The sequence below is a fragment of the Lytechinus pictus genome, chromosome 16 (assembly GCF_037042905.1).
Source record: "Lytechinus pictus isolate F3 Inbred chromosome 16, Lp3.0, whole genome shotgun sequence".
Classification (NCBI taxonomy): domain Eukaryota; kingdom Metazoa; phylum Echinodermata; class Echinoidea; order Temnopleuroida; family Toxopneustidae; genus Lytechinus; species Lytechinus pictus.
Window position 1 is genome coordinate 28298051 of NC_087260.1, and position 20102 is coordinate 28318152.

Genomic DNA, 20102 nt, shown 5'->3' on the forward strand with positions numbered 1-20102 from the left:
GTGGAAGACAGGGAAGGGTGGGGAGGGCGGAGACAGGAAGAATCAAGGTACTAATTTTGTGTTTCTGGTCGCAAAATGGAAAAAACGAACAACATAAAACGGGAAAAAAAATAGTTTTTTTTTTATGTTCCTTCTAGTTCCGAACGAATAAATGTCTTTTAAAAAATATTTGTCTTGAATATGAAGAAATATCACGAAAATTAAAGAAAATTATTTATTTTAATATTTGCTTTTACATTGTTATTTCCTGGTCCTATATTCGTGATATTGTGGGGTAAAAGTTAAGAAATCGAGCAACTTTTCGGCTGTTTTCCAGTTTTTGCTACAACGAATTGAAAATTGAATCGCATTTCTGACTTCAATATTCCCATTTTAGTTTTTGTTCCAAAACGGATCACTTGAAACATGTTTCGTGGAGGAGAAGAAGAAGAAGAAGTAAAAGGAGAAGAAGAAGAAAAAAAGGAGAAAAGAAGAAAAAGAAGACATATAAACATATTACGAATTGGGAATGATGATGCTCATTCTCACATAATATGTATATTTTAATGATAATCATTCAATGCAGTCATACAATAAAACGAATTGTTCATAAAGATGCAAATCTCCTCTAAAATCAAGTATGCCCACTAATGCAATATTGTAATGATTTTTTTTTTTTTTTTGCAGGTGTTTCTGCATTTATTGAAAATTCAATATATGAAACACAGTAATCATAATGAATATAAAGAAATACAAAAATAAATGAAATAATTACAAATTGCGACGATTACATAATAGAAGAATAATTTAATTTAATAAGAACTATAATTAACAATCCAGTCCACTTACCGGCTGATTTGACCCAAAAGCCAAATGTATCAAATGTCCATTATCGAGCTCGATCTGTCTTCCTTGATCGTCGACGAGAATGATGTCGAGTACAAGAGAATCGATGACGAGTTTCGTTTTTACCACATTGTTGGCGTCATCCACGCCCTCAACGACGTTCTCGGTATCGGTATCGGTATCACCGGCGTGAGTGTCATGGATCGTCACCAGGGCGGTCACTGGGCAATAGAACATACAATAACTAGCTTTGGGCTTTTGAAGGGACTGGGCTTTGGAAGATGTTCCTTATATTTAATCTTCATGAAATTTTGAAGACTGAACAAAATGCATATGAAGTAATGAGTTAACGATTCAGCACCCTATTCAGACAATGTGTGCGCTTACATGCATATTATCACTATATAGATGAATCCGACTCCATATCACTGCAACTTATGGCGGACATAACGGGGGGTCCAAAGAAGAATAATAATACTTTCAATGGGTTATGCAATAATGCGTACATTATACTTGAAGACCCCCAGTTAGAAATTGCCATGAAAAACAGCATCCTCACCGAAATAGTCAATACATTGTTTTCAGTTTGATTAGGTGTATTTGGGAATCTCTCTTATTAAATATTTATGTCTTATTGTAATAGCGACATTACATTTTTTTATAGTGTGCAATTTCAATATTGTAAAGTTTTTAACTACTAAAAATACAAACTTCCCTCTCTCCTATTATATTTTATAGAGATGGAGGAGGAGTGGCATTTCATAGTCTTCATCAAAATTGTATGCATACTGTGTTACATGTAAAATACTAATCATGATTTTTTTTTTTATATTACCTGGAGTTGTAAACTGTTTAGAAAATGAAACAGCCACTTTCTTCTCGCCGGTTACAGATTTGATTTCAAGTGCGATATCCTGGTTGGCCTCAAAGGCCTGAACATTTGTGCCTAAATAACGAAAATGATTGTGGTGTTTTATCGTTACAAAATATCAACTTGAATAAATCTAAGCCTAAAGCGTAACAAAATGTGACATTATTTTATTCAATGAACTCGGAATTTTACTCACAGAATGACTTATTCTTTATTACTTATACATGTTATATTAGATTCTTGGAACATGAAAAAAATAAGTATTCAAATAAAAAGTAAAAAATAGTTTATTTGATAAGAAAACGAAATTAATTGATCTCAAATGACATTTGACCTTGACTTGGAACCACGTTATTTATTTCATATCATCTGTGATATCCAATAACTATCTTAAACATGATTCATTTCATAAAATACTTTTAAAATATGTATTTAAAAAATGTCAATTTCTACCATATTAAAAAAGATCTGAAACTTCCGTTGACTTGACCAAGCCTGTATTGATACTACACTATAAAGACAAAAGGTCTAATCTGGAGCCCTAATCACAACCCCCTCAGAGTGAGACGAGGGACCAGTCGTTTTGGAGTGGGATATATACATCTATTGAAAGTGCATTATAACTTGTTTTGGAATAAAAATGTCTATAAAGCTATTCACTTCAGAAAGAGCTATAATGCACTCTCAAAAGATGTAAATCCCACTCCAAAACGAATGGTCCCTCGTCTCACTCTGAGAGGAGAGTGATTAGAGACCAGATTAACTCTTTTGCATTAAGAGTGTAGTATCATCACTGATATCCAATCAACAGAATAATGACTTACATTAACTTAAAAATATTGTAAATTACCACGAGCTAACAAAAGGTAATTTTTAAGAAGAAAATTATGTTTGTAGATAGACCTACCGGGACAGGACTGGTCGACCATTATTTCACAGCTAGCGGAGTCGGCCGCCGCCTGTCCTTCGATTCCATCACATCCGGCATTGACCGTGACATTAGCAGCAGGTATAGTGCTCTGGGCCCGGTAAACCTTTATGACTGTGTTTCCTTCAGGCACATGCGTCATATACACAGTAGAGGTGTAATTGTCTGCAAGGAGCATAAGAGAGGTTATCAGAATTGATCGATTGAATGACATGGTGGCTCAGTGGTAGAGCGCCCGCCTCACTAACGGAAGGGCGTGGGTTCGAACCCAGGCCCTTCTGCATTCTTGCCAGGCGCTCAACGTATGAGCATGGAGAAGGCTAATAAAACATACTATGCTATGCAGGGCCCGCTGCGAAAACAGCTTACAGCTGAGAGTGGCTATCGTGGGTAAATAAGAGTTGTTGTTGTTGTTGTTGTTATTATTATTATCATATCGATGATTGGTATAAAATATATATGTATATGTAAAAAGTCGAAAAATACATAATTAAATAATTATAGAAATGATAAGGGTGAAAAGAGAATAATCACACAAGCGTAGTGCTTTCTTAATTTCATAAAGATCGAATGTAAAATAAAATAAAAACAAATAAACTTCCGAATACTCATTTCACATAACGGCCATATCTACACGGATGAATACTTTAAATGGGTGAGCAGATGACGTCATTGTTTCTAATTCGTTAAACGAAATATGCAACGTATATTTTCATTACCTCATTATAATGTGAAAAAACGTTTTATTCCTTCATAACTTGACTCAATTAAAATGATCCATACTTATTGTCAAATAACAGAATTACTAAACTACCCAACAGGAATTGCCCCTGGTAAGATTTGGGCTATATTCACATCAATGAAACCGACTCCAAACGACCGACGGTGTATATATTTTGAAATGACGTGATAGATCAGAGTGGGTCGGTCAGGAGCCGGTTTCACCGGTTGGACGGTGCGTAGAAAGAAGCTATATCTTTCCCAAAGTCAACGAAGAGGGGATTTGCACTGCATGGGTTGGGGAATTCACAGAGATACGATATCTTGGGAGTTAGGCCCTCTACGTTAGATTTAGGAAAGGCAGCTTCCAACGTCTAATGTGGACAAAATTAGTGTGGCTAGACCATAGAGATGTATACTAATTAGACTTACCATCTCCGCATGGGAAATGAGGAACAATGATGTAATAACACGTTCCAGGGCACAGGCTCGGCTCAAGCTCAGTAAGAACATCCTCAATGACGTTACACCTGGTTGGCTGGCCGTTCGAAGAGCTACTGCAAACCTCCTGGATCCGGCATGTTGCGTAGCTGTGACTCATCTGGTTCCGTGCTGTTTCGTCGTTAGTCATCTCAAATGATTCGTATTTGATCTGGTCATCTTCGCCAATCCCGAAGTTAGAGCACGTCAGTGAAAGGGATTCACAGCTACTCGCTATTTAGAACAGAATATTCACGAAAATGAGAACGCGTTATTCAACTGTGACATCATCTTAATATCGTAACCTTTTATTCCCTTACTTGTTGTGATTGTTATCATTTTTTTGGCTAATTACGCCTTTGGCATGATCTTAAAGAATCCTTTATTTAGCTAGAATGCTCAAATCTGTTGGCCCTGGTACTCACCCAAGCAATTACCCAACTAGTTTATTCAGCCAACGTTTTACCTGAGGCCCAACATGAAGTAAATTTAAATAAATAAGCGATTGTGCAAAGAATATATTCTCCCAACAGTAAAAAGATATATCCTAAAAGATTTCGACATTATACCATGGACTTGTTGGAGATGGACACTCATCGATCGATTAATGAATTCACTAACATGTGACTGTCATTGCGCTCTGAAATTCCATTCTCTTCATATTTTGTCTACTTTGTTCCTACTGGCCCGTATTCTGAAGTCGGGTTTAACTGAAACTCAGGTTTAAATTTGTGGTTGAAGTATGGATAGCCAATTGTTACATAAATCAGCTCAACGTTTGGCTCTAAAATCATTCATAATTGCCTAGGAAGTATAAATAGATGATTGTCTTTACCATCGATGAATCAGGAAAGAGCACAGTAAACCTAAGAAACATGCAATTTTGACACTTAATATGGCTTCCCATAATTTTAGCACAGAGTTAGACCATGGAGTTCTAGTAGGATCCATGGTTAGACCATGGTCTAAGTTAAACCTGGCTTCAAAGTACGGGCCACTGTGTCCCGCCGTAGGCCATGAGTTGAAAGGAGAAGTTCGTGATCGGACATTGATATTGCACAAACTCTATGCACAGAAGATGAATTATCACTTAAATCTTGGAAAATCGATGTGCAGTTCTGGTTTACCTTTGGTGATCTCAGTTTCAGGTTTTTTATTTAGGAAAATATATGCGTATTTCAAGATTATGATTGATTGTTTATTATTTATAATCCCATTTTCCCAATTTTCTCCTATATATTCCAGAGATACATGGCTCATACACTGTAAAAACGCTGTTCAAAATTTAAAACACGTTGTTCTAAATACTACAGTCTAAATTTTTCAAAAAAATGTTTAAACTTTTTAAACAAGTTGTTTGAAAAGTTTAAACTATCAAAAACAGTTCTTAAAACTTGTTAGAGTGACAGGCTTTTTTAAAAATGTGTATCGGGTAGAGATTGTTTATCTCTTAATGTACATTGAGGTCATTAAGTGCATGCGGTTGTGTTTGGATCAAATAATAACACATTTTATGTCACAAAATTGCCTGCTTCTCAATTTTGCTGCTCCAAATCTAAAACACGTTGATTGAAACTCATTTTATGACACAGGGCATCAGCCAAAAAAAAAAAACCCAGGAAAGCTGTCCCTTTGTAAATAATCAGAAACGCCTTGGTAGTCGCTATATTTTCAAAATACCAGGATGTTCTCATTAAGTTGCACATAATCACGAGGCGGCAGATCTCATTCGATCAACGAAAGGATCGAGTCGAATGTCCATCTCTATTGGGTCCATGATTATAGGAAAATAATATAATACTAATTTTCACCCCAATCTTTCCTTTTTTTTCTCCTATTTTTCTTCTTGGTTGGAGAACGACACTGCCTAAATCCAATTTTTTTTAGTATCCTTATGATATTGTTCTACTGTCACCAACTGGGTTTTTTTCCACAAAAGGGAGTTAGTGAGTGTGAAAAGCCTAGATAATGTACATAGACTGACTTGATGTGCAAGGGTCTCCTTCATGCCAACTGAAACCATTTGGTAGTAAATGAGCTACTTTATCAGTCCCAGTTGACCCTTCGGTCATGATTGTCAAGTACTCAAAAATAAAATTGCAAAACGTTTCGAGGAGTGATTCATTTAAAAGCGAATATCTTTTAAAAAAATAATGAAATAAAGGTATGGTTGGAACTACCCCTTATCGACCACCTAATTTGTTAAGCATCATATCTGCGAAAATATTTATCAGTTTTACCTAGTTTTCGTCTCATTTGTGCAGAAAATTGAGCAGATCAGATTCTCATGTTTCGATCGGCGACTCCGATTCAATTCGCGTATATATCGGCGAACAACGAATACGACGGTCTTACATTTGCTCATTTGCACCCTTCTTTTGAAACCGACCACCCGCGATACACTAAGTTTACGGCCGATTCTTGTCGCGGTGGCGAAATATTTTGACTCTTCCAAATCATTTTTATGAAGTCAACATGCTAAATGATCGTCTCACTACTTCCACTGCGAGCTCCGGCACATATGATTCGACGATTGACGACGGATATTTGTTCTAAAGCCGTTTCCTATCGGAAACGTGGCGGGTTCGGGTCTAGTAAAAACAATTTTGATAAATTCTACAAAATTTTTACTTTTTCTCCCTTCTCTCGTAAAATCGATTCTTACCGTTCCTATGGACACTGCGCTTACTCTCCCGCGCGTATCGTTTGTAATACGCAATAATTTTAAAGCGCGCAAGGTGGTCGATATGTGGTATATATATATTTCATATAACCATACTATACTTACTGTCATTTGGAAATGTCACACACGTGTTAGCCAGTACCTGCAAAATGATAGAGAAAAAAGGAGAATGGAAATGTCTTGTTTTTCAAAGAAATGAATTACAAATTTACGCATTGACATAATTTAAATCTTTTATCACAGTTTATCAATAGGCACTTGAAGGAGAACCAATTTAATAATATTTTGTTCCGAATACAACGAATCGGTGTGATAATATTACATTATTCATGTGTTGGTGTGTGCGTGTGTATCGCGGTCAGATCGGGGTGCTTTATACGCGCGGTGTTTGTGTGTGTGCGTGTGCGTGCGTATTTCTGTGCGTATGCCTGTGTGTGTGCGTGTTTGTGTGTGCTCATACAGTACCAGCCCTTCATATCATCAGTTCCTTTCTGCAACAAGTCAAGAACATGTTTATTTCATATACATTATCATTTAGTTTCTCTTGTATAGAAGGTAAATCATTGAATATTGGTTAATAGCGTATCATGATCATTTCTACTATAGTGTAGGTTTCACGGTACACCATGTATCTTTCTTGGGCAATTGTTAGTCCTGAAAGGGACCACCCAAACTCGACGTTTCGACAAGTGTGCTAATTGTCGTCATCAAGAGAATGAGCAAAGTATGTAAAAGCAGGTCTTATGTACTCTGTCAAGGTGCCGTATGCACGATGCCTTGCAGGGGCCGCGGTACCGGGGGGCTGGGGTGTGGGCTGAAGCCCCCCCCCCCCCCCCACTTTTTTCCAAAAACGTAAAAATGACCATATGATTGTGATTTTTAGCATGGTCAGCCCCCCCCCACTTTTGGCTCAGCCCCCCCACTTTGAAAACCGTTCCGCGGCCCCTGCCTTGCAGGGTACAGGGTACACATGCATATAAGTGTCTCTGTTAACAATGCACACTTTCTATAACAAATTTACTATCAGCCAATCCGATTGAAGGATTTCAGTAGCTTTTAAATGCTATTGAAAATCTGTTGGCATAACAAGTTCATGAAACGGATCACTGCCTCTTATAATCTCCTGACTTCTTGCAATGTTGATTTCCAAGAGAGTCAATTTACATAATGTTATTCATTTAGATACAGTCATGATAATAATGAAACATCAAATTCTTCCAAATCTACACACGCTTCAAAACATCTCCGAGATAATTCCACGTATACGAATATACAGGAAATAGTAATTTCATATAACCATTATGTCAAAACACTCTCCCGATTCCATCTCACTCTGAATATAAAATTTACCAATCATGAGGATTTGCCATGGCAACGTCACGCTACAAGCCATCGAAACAGGTTGTTTGCGTGTTTGTCACAGCGTAATTTACCAACAGAACCAGAGTAGTGTAAAAGAACATCAATGGTATAATTAAAGTTATATGCCCACTTCAACGCCGCCAACGTCTACTTCTATACACTCCATACTAGGCCTGCCTATAAATAAGGGGGCGGATCTAGGATTTTCCAAAGGGGGGGGGGCAAATTTTTCGGAGTAAAATTTTGACAAGCCAAAAAAAAAAGTTTTCAACCACAAATTAAGGATATTTCGTACTCTTCGTACCAGAAAAAAATTAACGAGCAAAAAAAAGTTCTTCAATTTTAATAAACGGGGCACACCTCTGTTTTAATGGCCTTTTTACATTACAAATGTTAATTTTGCTTCTCAAAGGGGGGGGGCGTGCCCCCTGTGCCCTCCCCCCTGGATCCGCGCCTGTATAAATGGATATAACATGACAACACGCTCTTATCAAACACCCTCTCCACCTTGTCATCGCACTTATGTGACGGCATGGAAATTATTATGATAATACTTATATTTGAAAGGAAGAAACGATGTATTTGTATTCATTATACCTTGTGTTATTTCGTGTCTTTGTTTCATTAGATGAGATGGCAAGCTAGCGAAGAAATTTAAGGTATATCATATCCGTATGAAATATATTTATTTAATTTAGACAAATTATAAATCATACAAACACAACTAAGGACAGATATATCTAAGAAAGGCCTCGTTTCTTCTTCACAGAGAGTCTTCGAGCAGACTCCAGTGCAACCCCCCCCCCCTATCTCTCTCTATTAGAAAAAGAGGGGTGACAGAACTGCCGATGTGCGCGCGCATCTGGAGCTCACCATTACAATTTTTCTCTTCCGGGTAGAGAGTGCAAAATCAGCCAGTTTTAGCTCAGGATATTTTCTTGTGGTATATTGCTTGATTTTGCCTTAAAGTAATTATGTCCTCAATGCAGCAGCTAGAAGTGGCTCTATTTTCTTGACCCTCTAATGATTTCTCAGTGATAAATACATGTACATGTGATAAACAATTTCAAATCATTTGTCTTCCACTATTCTATAAGCCCCCCCCCCCCCCCCCGAAGGAAAAAAAACCACTATGCATCCCAGTATTTATTCAAGATACAGGTGTGGCATGTATACTTTCACCTGATATTTTCTCTGCATATCGTCATCTTCTATTTATTATTCGAATTAATTTTTATTCGTTGTATTGTCATAAATTGACCGTTTGATAAACAAACCTTTTTGGCTGTTGTGTGGAGCGAAGTGAAGCGACGCCTAATAAGCAGAAGAACCTCATAAAATTTTCATGAGGTTTGTCCATTATCTTGATTAATTTTATTTTATGAAAAAAACGTGCATATATAGGTAGGCCTTGGAAACTGCTCAGCTGATAGAGATCACTTGGATCAAGCCTAAATAATTTCAATATTTCACAAGCTTTTCTTCAAGAGTAGTATTGAAAAGGGAATTTCTATTTGATGTTCTATATATTTTCTATAATTAAGTTAATGGGAGTGATGATGAGGCGCAGTGGCGTACAGATGGGGGCATTTTCACGACCAAAACAATTGAGATGGGTGAAATATGATATTATTCTCTGAATATTATGTCAAAATGTAATAAAAATGTCAACATTTTTGCTCGCTCGATTCGCTCGCTTGCATTGTTTTATTTTATTTTACGCGATACGCAATGCCTATCCAAATGATGAGGTGGATCCGAATATGCTCACCGTCGGTGCTAGCCCAGCAACAGTTCTTATGTACTAAAATGTATATCGTTGAAATGAATTAATATTAGACTTTACAAAAGTTAATAACAATTATAAGTGGGTACATTTTGCACCATGCATCGGAATTTCCAGCTTTATATCTCGGTGCCGTGAATGCCGTGAATCAAGTGCTAAACCATTTAATTTTATCACTGTGACTGGAATTGAAATGTAAAAACTGATCCTAGGATTGATTTTAACATTGATCGTCATGATCAATATGTGTGAAAATCGTAATAGGTAATCATAGAATCATTCCTAAACCTTTGAAATGTATTATTATCAATATTGTAATAATTAATTAATTATGATGGAAACAATGCCACCAGTGCATTCCAAATCATTTAAGAGTTTTCGCCACCACTTCCCAGATGCTTTCTGGAACGTAGATCATCTATTGTCAAAAGCCGTTCATAACAATGCACCGTTTGCAAAATCGGTGAATTAAAACAACAGTTTCGTCATGCAATTTGGCATTCTCATTCTTATCATTATTACAATCTCTCATGTACATGTGCCGTTGATGGTAGCTCGAGCTAAAGCCGGGGTAATAATAGCAGCGCTGTGTATCCTCAGGCAAAAAGCGCTTTATAAATCCAGCTATTATTACTACCTAAATAACGATAGTAATCGCGACTACCACCATCGACAACATCATCTCCATCAGCACAATCACAACCACTATCAATGGCATCAACATCACCATCGCCATCCTCGTCTTCATAATCATCATCATCATCTTTGTCGATATTCACGTCATCATCATCGCCATCCCCATCTTCATCATCATCACCCCCATCATCATAATCATCATCTTCACCATCATCATCATCACCATCATCATCTCATTATCATCATCATCACCATTATCATCATCATTATCATCATCATCATCATCATCATCATCATCATCAACTCCATGATCATCACCATCATCATTATTATCAATATCATCATCTCATTATCATCATCATCATCATCATCATCAACACCATGATCATCATCATCATCACCATCATCATCATTATCATCATCACCATCGTCATTATCATCGTCATCGTCATCACCATCATCATCATTATTATCATCATCTCATCATCATCACCAACATCATCATTATCATCACCATCATCACCATCATCATTATCATCATCATCATGATCATCATCATCATCACCATCATCATCATTATTATCATCATTACCATCATCACCATGATCATCATCATCACCATCATCATCATTATTATTATCATCACCATCATCATCATCATCACCATCATCATTATTATTATCATCATCATCACCAACATCATCATCATTATCATCACCATCATCATTATCATCATCATCATCAACACCATGATCATCATGATCATCACCATCATCATTATTATCATCATCACCATCATCCCCATTATCATCATCATCCTCATCATCAACGCCACTCCGTTTACCACCACTGCCACCACCGTCATCATTTAATTAATCTCACTAATATATTCTCCACCATCACCATCACCATGAACAAAAAAGGAAAGATTAAATACAAATATAAAAGGGAAAGTGATATCGGTACGTGTATACCGATCTGCTAATTCATAACTGACAGGAAGGGAATTCGCTTTAAATTTGATAAAATCTGACTCGAAGACGCTTTAGATTCTATCTTCAGTTTAATATCATCATTTTGGTAGTAGACAAATGATATCTCAAACTAGTCTCACTATCGACGCGTTGCAAATTAAGATATTTGACATAAAAACGTTCTATTCACGAATAATCTTAGTGACAAAGTGACAGGTCCATACCACTTTTTAATCACGAAATTACCAAAATGAATTAATGGAAATGGGTCAGCACAATATCGCGCTCATGGTCAGAGTCAAATGGCCTTCGTAACAGAAACAAAAATTCCTTTTCTCCCGCTGATTGCGATGCTCCTAATGTATCTCCAGTTTGTGCACGGTACAGAACGGTTGGCATGGAAACGCTGTAGACAAATTTAAATGAATAGATGCTAATGGGGAAAATGGCGGGAAAAGGCAAGTGCCTAATATTTTTCATTATCGCCCAGTCATATGGTTATATTCTGAGTGAGTGATTGCCGAAGATACTCTTGTTTGTCTAGTGCAGAGTTACAAAGTTTATTTAAAGTCAGTCGCTTTATTATATCCATGCGTTATATTTCTCTCCCCATGGATATCTTCATGTTTCTTATGTCATTAATTCATTAAAGGGGTACTCTAGGCTGAATATATATATATATATATATATGGGTTATATATGGTAATAATGACAATTGTTTCCATATTATTTCCTTTAATTTACTGGGTTTCCATTTTGTAAGATTGATACTTATTATTATTATATAGCTGTTATCCAAGACTTTTTGCCTTTTATTAGCTTATCTCATTTAAAGATATAAACTAATTATTAAGATTGTTGAATTTAATTGTACGAATGTGCTAGATTGCAACATCAGCGCGCAAAAGGTTGATATAAAGTGCATTTCCCCTTTAGTATGCACTGTAAAAAATAGTGGGTAAAATTTTTACCTCCGCGAGGGTAATTAACCTCTCCATAGCAGAAAAACGTTTTAGTATAGCTGGATCTAGACTTTGGAATACACTCCCCTCTACCATCCGAACAACACCGACCATATCATCTTTCAAACGACAACTCAAGTCATATCTTTTTCCAAATATCTAGTTTTCTATTTTCATTTATTTAATATGTTTTTTTAATGATTTTTGCTATCACTGTTTGGTTTGACTTGGCTAACCCATCTGGGGCCTGGTGGCCTCAAGTGCTATACTAGAGCTTCTGTGAATGATGTGCTGACCGGGCTTGTCCCTTAAATTGTTGGTGAACGAAGCAGCAAGCAAGAGGCCACCAGGCCTCATCTTGCGCAGTTGAGAACATCAATAGTTGATGCAATTTAATGTATACAATTCTAAACCTTTTTGTTACTTAAGATTTATATTTCTGACAATATTGTAAGCGCTGTGATACTTTTTGTGTATAGCGCATGTAAATAACCGTTATTATTACGTGTTCAGTAGTACTTTACCCAATGCGGGAAGCATGGTATCCTGTAAGGTTAAAAATTAAGCAGCAATTACTTTAGAATGTGCAAAATTTTCATCACACTGGATAAATAAAAAGGCCTAAAAGAAATGCCTAATGTTAGTTGGACACATGATTACCCTCATAGAGCACTTTTACCCAATATTTTTTAGAGTGTGGCACATGAACCTTACATAACATATTACAAATTTAAAGTTTTGACAGAATGTGAAGATGCCATACACAATGACTTGGAAATGAATCAATAAAAATTTACCATCAAGTGGACTTGTGAATTAAGATTATTCACCAAAGTTTTTCCGGACATAAAGGAATGAATCATAATGTAGACAAGGGGCTCAAGAAGGGGAGGCAATGAGTGACCTTCACAATATGATTTCCTTTTGATGAAACAAAAGACGAAAAGGAGAGAAGCGGAAAGTGGCAGAAAACAAATGTTTTGGTCGGACATAGACACATCTGTTATCGTTATTCAAACTTAGATGAAAGTTTTAGAAAACAGAAATTAATCTATATATGTTATTGCTAGAAAAAGAAATAAAAAACAGAAATACTCCCAAAAAATTTCCAATTGATTTATGCCCAATTGTGGGGAAAAAGGTTGAATACTGAAGAATTCATAAAAATCGTATGTAAAATAAGATTTTTTTAAATAAAAAATAAAAAATATGTTCACTCCACCCAAAACCTAAGTTCATCAAGTTTGAATAGTAAACATACATCAAAATTGGATGTAAAATAAAAAATTAAAATATTTCTCTTTTTCACAATTTTCGTTTATTTCCATAAAACAATGACATCGCGGGCAGTATACGAACGAGCCTGAAGAGGGGCTTTATAATGCTACATAAAACACACTGACACCGTTATATATATCTGATTCCGAATGGAACATATAAAAATCATTATTATTATCATTATCCATTATGATTCCGTATCATCTAATCAGTAAAAGCGTCATGTTCAGAACTTTTTTGTTGAACGGATTTTTGTTATTTCCAAACGCTTCGTTTTATGTATTCACCCTCCTATTTCATCAGATCCTTTTTGATTGGATACGCAAAGTCATGCCTAATTCAATTTTTACCATAAATACAATGATATTTAAATAGAGTAGTAAAGCTGATAAATGAATTAATGAATGGACGTTGATAAATTGATGAACGAATAAATTAATGGAATATCGCCCAGATTATTTTCGTAGAATTTATTAATACATTCTTTGAAAAAAATAAAGCGAATTTCGTCTCCTCTTCAACACACGTGGTCCACATACTCCTCTTCTTCATGTTCTTGTACTGAAGAACGTAAACATCCATTTAACTCTTAATGACGCAGTCTCAACAAACGTCCTTCAAAGTTGATTGAAAATGCTTTATTTTATCCCACTGATTTTTTTTTTCATTCTTTTTCATATTGAAACCCATTTGCACGACAGGCGAGACAATCACTTGACTGTCTCGGTAAGCTAATACATGTAATGGCTGCGTAGATTTTGCAAGCATAGCAATACGTGGTTGGAGATCGATATCCATCAAATGATGATATCGATTATTATCTCAGGTGAATAAACATGATAAAGCTAGAATCGTCTGCGATTGGGAAATAACTCACATTATCATCTATATCAGTTGCCTGTGCAGTATCAGAGCATATCCCTAGAATGACCGAAATCCGAAGAATATCCTATAGGTTCCCGTACAAAATTTGCTATTGAATATGAGAGCATATTCAACAGTATAGTGCGCATGTGCGAATGCGTACAACGCGTACAACAATGAAAGCAATGTGGTGCGCAGCCAGTGCGCAGCATAAGAGCACAGCGATACTTAATGACGTCATAATGAACTACATGCAAGTCACATGACTTGTCAACGACCAAATTTGATCTTATGAAGTGAAGTGATATGACTTGTTTAATAAAAATTCTCCCTCTTTTTTATTGTTAGGGGTGGGATAGATGATAATAATTATATTGGATAGCTTTCTTTCGTGAAATACCAGAAATATTTCACTCGTTAGGTCCAATATTCCACTCATCTGCGAATCGTGGAATATTTGCCCAAACTCATGGGATATTTCTGGTATTCCATTCTGAGCCATCCAATATAATATGAATGCTCACAATCATGAGCGGTTATTCGTCTTATGAAGATATCAAATAAGTATGGGTTCTATAAGGCTAGGAAACTTTAAGGTAGTCTACTCACCGAGACGGCGAGTTGTTTAATCTCGCATAGTCGACCTAATAGCCTTTTCATGTCGAATATTTAACTTTGTAAGCTGACACGACGTCATGACCACACGTTGCCACGTCAACTACTATAACGATACTATACACGTCAAGGTATATTGCCAAGTCGACTTCTCAAAGATTAGAAGCTGACATGCAGCATTAATTGTCTTACCTAGTCGACTTGGCAAAATACACGATGTTGCCATGACAACACGAATCTGTTGAAACGTCGACAGGGCAACATACCTTATTTCATCACGTCAAGTTTTCCTGGACACTTTTGTAATTTGCCAGTGGGAAGCTACGTTAGGAAAAACACATAAAATCATATTGTATCTTGTGCTAATTTATTTTATATACTTTATTTCTTTTTAAAAATATATGAATTAATCTGTACTCCCATCTGCAAAATGGATTAATTGATGTGATAAAATAAATTACGATGGGCTGTACATTTTTCAAAATGGGGAAGCTGAAAATGAGTGGGGGAGTTAAACATGCAGAAAATCGTTATTTGATGGTCTTTTCACGTGTTTGTTGAGTCATGCTTATTGAAAAAAACATTGAAGCCCCTGCACCCCCTACCCTACTCTGCTCCGCCTCCCCTTTGCTGCAGCATTTAAGAAATTACTTCCCTTTACGTTCCCGTTGTAAATAGTAGCAATCATGGCATTAAGATCACCTGGGGCACGTTGCATTAGAAATTGATATTATGGTAACATTGCAATCCAAATGATTTCAAATGCATTCCTCTTTCAAACATGTTTCGAAATCTTGTTTAACGTCATCGGCTGATTTGTATTTCGTAATCTATATACATGCATTTGTTTAATCCAATGACTGGTTTATTAACCACTAAGTCCTGTTCACTCAGTGTTTTTCTCCAATACTGAAATTCATCAACATAATTAATTTTTAACTAATCAAGCGGTTAGAATCCGTCATCCATCACCAGTAATGGGTATTACTAATTTTTAAATTAGTCCTGGTATCCATGAGGACGCATTACGTTTTAGAGTTGGTGGATACCTTCTATTGCAGCTATGGATACAGTAGTATTGGTAGTTAGGAATAAAAATTCACGAGGGCAGGGTCGAATGCCACCACCCGAACCAACACTATATACATGTAAACGTCCGACTTCAGATTGTGTTCGATAATGGGGGACATAACGGGGAGAAAGGGGGGGGGGTCCAAAGAAAAACAAAAACAATTGAAATGGGTTATGCAATGCGCTACGTAGGTCCCTATGCCAAGTGCATACATTTTTTTCATGGGGGGGGGGTCAGGCAGACTTGAAGCCCCAAGTTACAAAAACGAAATGGTATATATGCCCTCGTTAATTTCCCATAATGCACCAAACCAATCTGTCTTGTTGACAGAATGGATAGCACTTTTGCCAAGAAATTCATGAAAATTGTGATGAATTTTCTAATGGAAACCATAAAAAAATGCCCGGGGCACTATAGGATTTGGAAATGGTATAGGAGTGTGCGGCCCAAAAATCTGAAGTTAATATGAAATGATGGGCTTAAGAACTAGATAGCCATCTGCAAATTGGGGGGGGGGGGCTTGTGGACTGGAATTTAACATGAAATGGAGGTCCTTGCGAACTGACGCCTGAAATGATGGTTTAGGAAAGGGGGATAATGGGTTCTTCAGTGAAATTTATATGCTTGAAAACTCCTAGCACTGCGTGAAAGGGGGAGGGGGCTTAAGGGCCACACATACCTATACTTCCATTGTACCCCCCCTCCTTCCAGGGAATAATGAATGCCTCTTCTTTCGGGGCACATATACCTATATTTCGAATGAGCTCCATACACACACCGTTATGTACGATTGTATGTCCAACTTGCCAGATCCTTAGGACACCAACCACGTCTTAAAACTTATCCTGGGAGTATTTCATACAGGGCCGTGTCGGGTGTTTTGTTTGACAGAGTATGTTTTTCCCCGACAGTTGCCATGGGAATTTGGCATTTCAGCCAATCAAAATCAAGAAAAGCTTTCAGACAAAAATATTGATAAAAATGCTCTCCTGATTGCGTTATCAATGACCGTAGATTATATTTGAATTCTGGCCAGATTCCACACATAAATACATACACACATACATACACCCCTCTCACACACTCACACCTACGCACACACCCGCGCGCACACATATAGATAGATAACTGATTATTGATAGAAAACATCATTGCGACAAAGTCTAATTGCGATGAGTTTACAGAGGCAATACATAAACATAATAATACAAATAAATGAAACATTAGTTCAAAAATATATCACATAATCATACATTCGTAATTTCATAAAAAGGAAATACATTTCAAACACAATTTAGAAGTGTAATACGAGTTCAGTTTGAAAATAAATATATGAATTCAGAGAAGGATAACAAAGAATATGCATGTAGATGGAGGAGAAAAGTAGGTGAAGAAGGAAAGGAGGGAGAAGATAATGAAGTTAAGGAGAGGAGAAATAAGAGAAAAGGTGAAAGGGAAAAAGATACAAAAGAAAAAGGAAGGATGGAAGATGAATCACACAGACTGAAATGTTAATTTAATGCAAACATTTGTGAAAACACACCCCAGCACTTTACCCGCTATCTACGTTAGATAGTAAAACATTGCTTCGGAAATCCCCATGATTTCATAATATAAAGTATACATATATGGAATTGCTTTCAAAAGCCTATCTTAAGTAGGGAAACATTGATTATATGACTCTATGTCAAGATTTTTAAACCATTGGATTTTCGAAGCAATGTTTTACTATCTAACGTAGATAGCGGGTAAAGTGCTGGGGCGTGTTTTCACAAATCTGTTACGCAAAAAGTTGAGCAACACTTTACGCACATCTGGAGCGTGTTTATTCTTAGGTGCATTCAGATTCTAGATTATTTCATTCCCATCTGCTGGATTTGAGACCCGCTCTTTATCACATTGAATTTCAGTTGTTTGCAAAACATCTGAATGCAAAGGTTGTTGTTTCATCAAAATTTGATGTATATAGGTTATAAGAAGTTTAGTTTATATATGTTTGATCACCGTCAAACTTTAACTGGAGGTATTTCATTTGCCGAATAACTTACAAAACTTTCTAAAGAATCACCACCTCGCTAGGTATTACTATAATTTGCCTCAATTCATTTTGCCCCCCCCCCCCCGCCCGAAATATACTGATTTACCATTCGTATCCGGACACTGGCGCGCTCAATTCATTTGATATGTATCTTTCTTCATACATTAGTTATTAAGTTATTATCCTATTCAAATTCGGAAAATTTTTCTTGCAACTCCACTTTTTATTCGCTTTACAATGATTCAATATAATAAAAATAATTAATTTAATAAAGAGGTATGGTGCTTGTATGAACGAATATAATTACAGGCGAGCAATTTGATGTAATCATTCGTCTTAATAGTTTCGAATTCTCAGTAAACATTCTTCTTGAGCCCCCCCCCCCCTCCCTCTCTCCCTCTCTTTCTTTACTTCTTTACTTCTCTCTCTCTCTCTCTTGTTTCCTTTCTCTCTCATCATTTTCAATAGACCAGAGCTAATCTGATTCATAATCACTCTCTTCTCGGAGTTAGAGGATTAGAGTGAACTGTGCATCGTTTGGGTGAGGATTTACCTCTCGTTTTTGTACGTTTTTTTTTTGTGTACACTGCAAAAACTCCGGTGTTGATTTAACACCAGCCCGGAATCTATATCTGTCCGCACCAGATAAGTATTGAAATAACACCAGTTTGGAATCAAACCGATGCTGTTTTGATACTAATTGGTGTTTTATAAACACATATCTTGTGTTAGACCAAAACCAAACTGGTATTGTTTAACACTTCTCTGGTGTAGACAGATATAGATTCCAGGCTGGTGTTAAATCAACACCGGAGTTTTTGCAGTGTATGTAAAAAGTGCACATTTAACGCCATGAGAACCGATCGTTCGTCTTAACTCCTAGGGGGTGTGATTAGATTAGCTATTTTGCATTCAAAAGGTATCAAATAGCGCATAAGGATTTGCCTATAGCATAATATCCAAAAGACGATATAAGGAACTTTAGCACTTGTTGCTTGAAATTTGAAACAAATCTGCCTCACTCACCTGACCCTTGTCTGTCATGCATATTAAGAATATGAACAACACCACGACAAATTTCATCGCCAGGACATCGCTGAAATGGATGCGGAGAGCCATGATGTCGACCAGGCGAGATCAATGATGTCAGGGAAATCTGGACTCGCTGACAAACAAGAGAAGCAAGTCCAATATCCGTCAGACAATCTAAAACAGTATTGTCTCTCGCAGAGTAGAAAAATATAATTCAAATGATTAACTTGACAACACAACGGATCTTCAAAAGCTTTACTTAAATCGGTGAATTGCAACGAGGCTGTCGGATGATGTTAACATTGGTCTATAATCCGCGGTATGTTTGTCTATTTGAAGCGATTCTCCCGGCGAACTAACAAGTCCTAATTGAGCTTAAACTGAGAGAGCCTCCTAATCCATCGCTGACGCAGTATCAACAAGTAACAGAGCCCACTCCGCCGCCAACCGATGCTTCTCACCGTTTACTCTGTCAATTCAGACAGGGCTTAGCGCAGGTATTAATTCCAGTTTCATTAGTAACGTTACACATAATTGCTACAAACAAGCCACAAATGGAAAGGTCGGGGCTTATGTTCGATTAGCTCACCAAATAAAAAAGAAGTTATCATTATTTTGGTTACATCCCACTAGAAATTCAACGTCGATGTTCTTATGCTATTCAACTTGGCTTTCCTAAACCACGATGTAGAAATATGTTGATGCTCTAATCTTCATTGGCTGAAGGCGTACAAAATATACTTTTAAAAGAACAATATGTCAAGAGAATATTTAGCATAAGCAGATTATATATAGGTCAAGAAATAATCGTTTGTTTGTTAAACGAAGATGAACGAAAACAATCCACAACCATTCACGTCATCACCTGTGAACAGCACTGAACTGGAAGGCAAAACTGATGCGCGCGAGGGCAAACAAAAATATTCTTGGTGAGCAGACGGTATCTTAGACCAATAGCGACGCGGCAAATGTCAGG

At 36.7% G+C, this 20102-nt stretch overlaps 1 protein-coding gene across 1 annotated transcript in view; it reads right to left on the reverse strand.

Annotated features, from left to right (window-relative positions):
• The window catches only part of LOC129279423 (adhesion G-protein coupled receptor D1-like), a 29687-nt gene extending 23041 nt beyond the window's left edge, over nucleotides 1-6646 (reverse strand). The window contains exons 1-5 of the mRNA XM_054915532.2: nucleotides 6613-6646; nucleotides 3777-4058; nucleotides 2604-2789; nucleotides 1661-1771; nucleotides 829-1046 (exon numbers count right to left, since the gene is read on the reverse strand). Of these exons, the coding sequence (XP_054771507.2) occupies nucleotides 829-1046; nucleotides 1661-1771; nucleotides 2604-2789; nucleotides 3777-3975 (714 nt within the window). The 5' untranslated portion in view covers nucleotides 3976-4058; nucleotides 6613-6646. The remainder of the gene's footprint in view (nucleotides 1-828; nucleotides 1047-1660; nucleotides 1772-2603; nucleotides 2790-3776; nucleotides 4059-6612) is intronic.
• Nucleotides 6647-20102: the final 13456 nt, after the last annotated feature.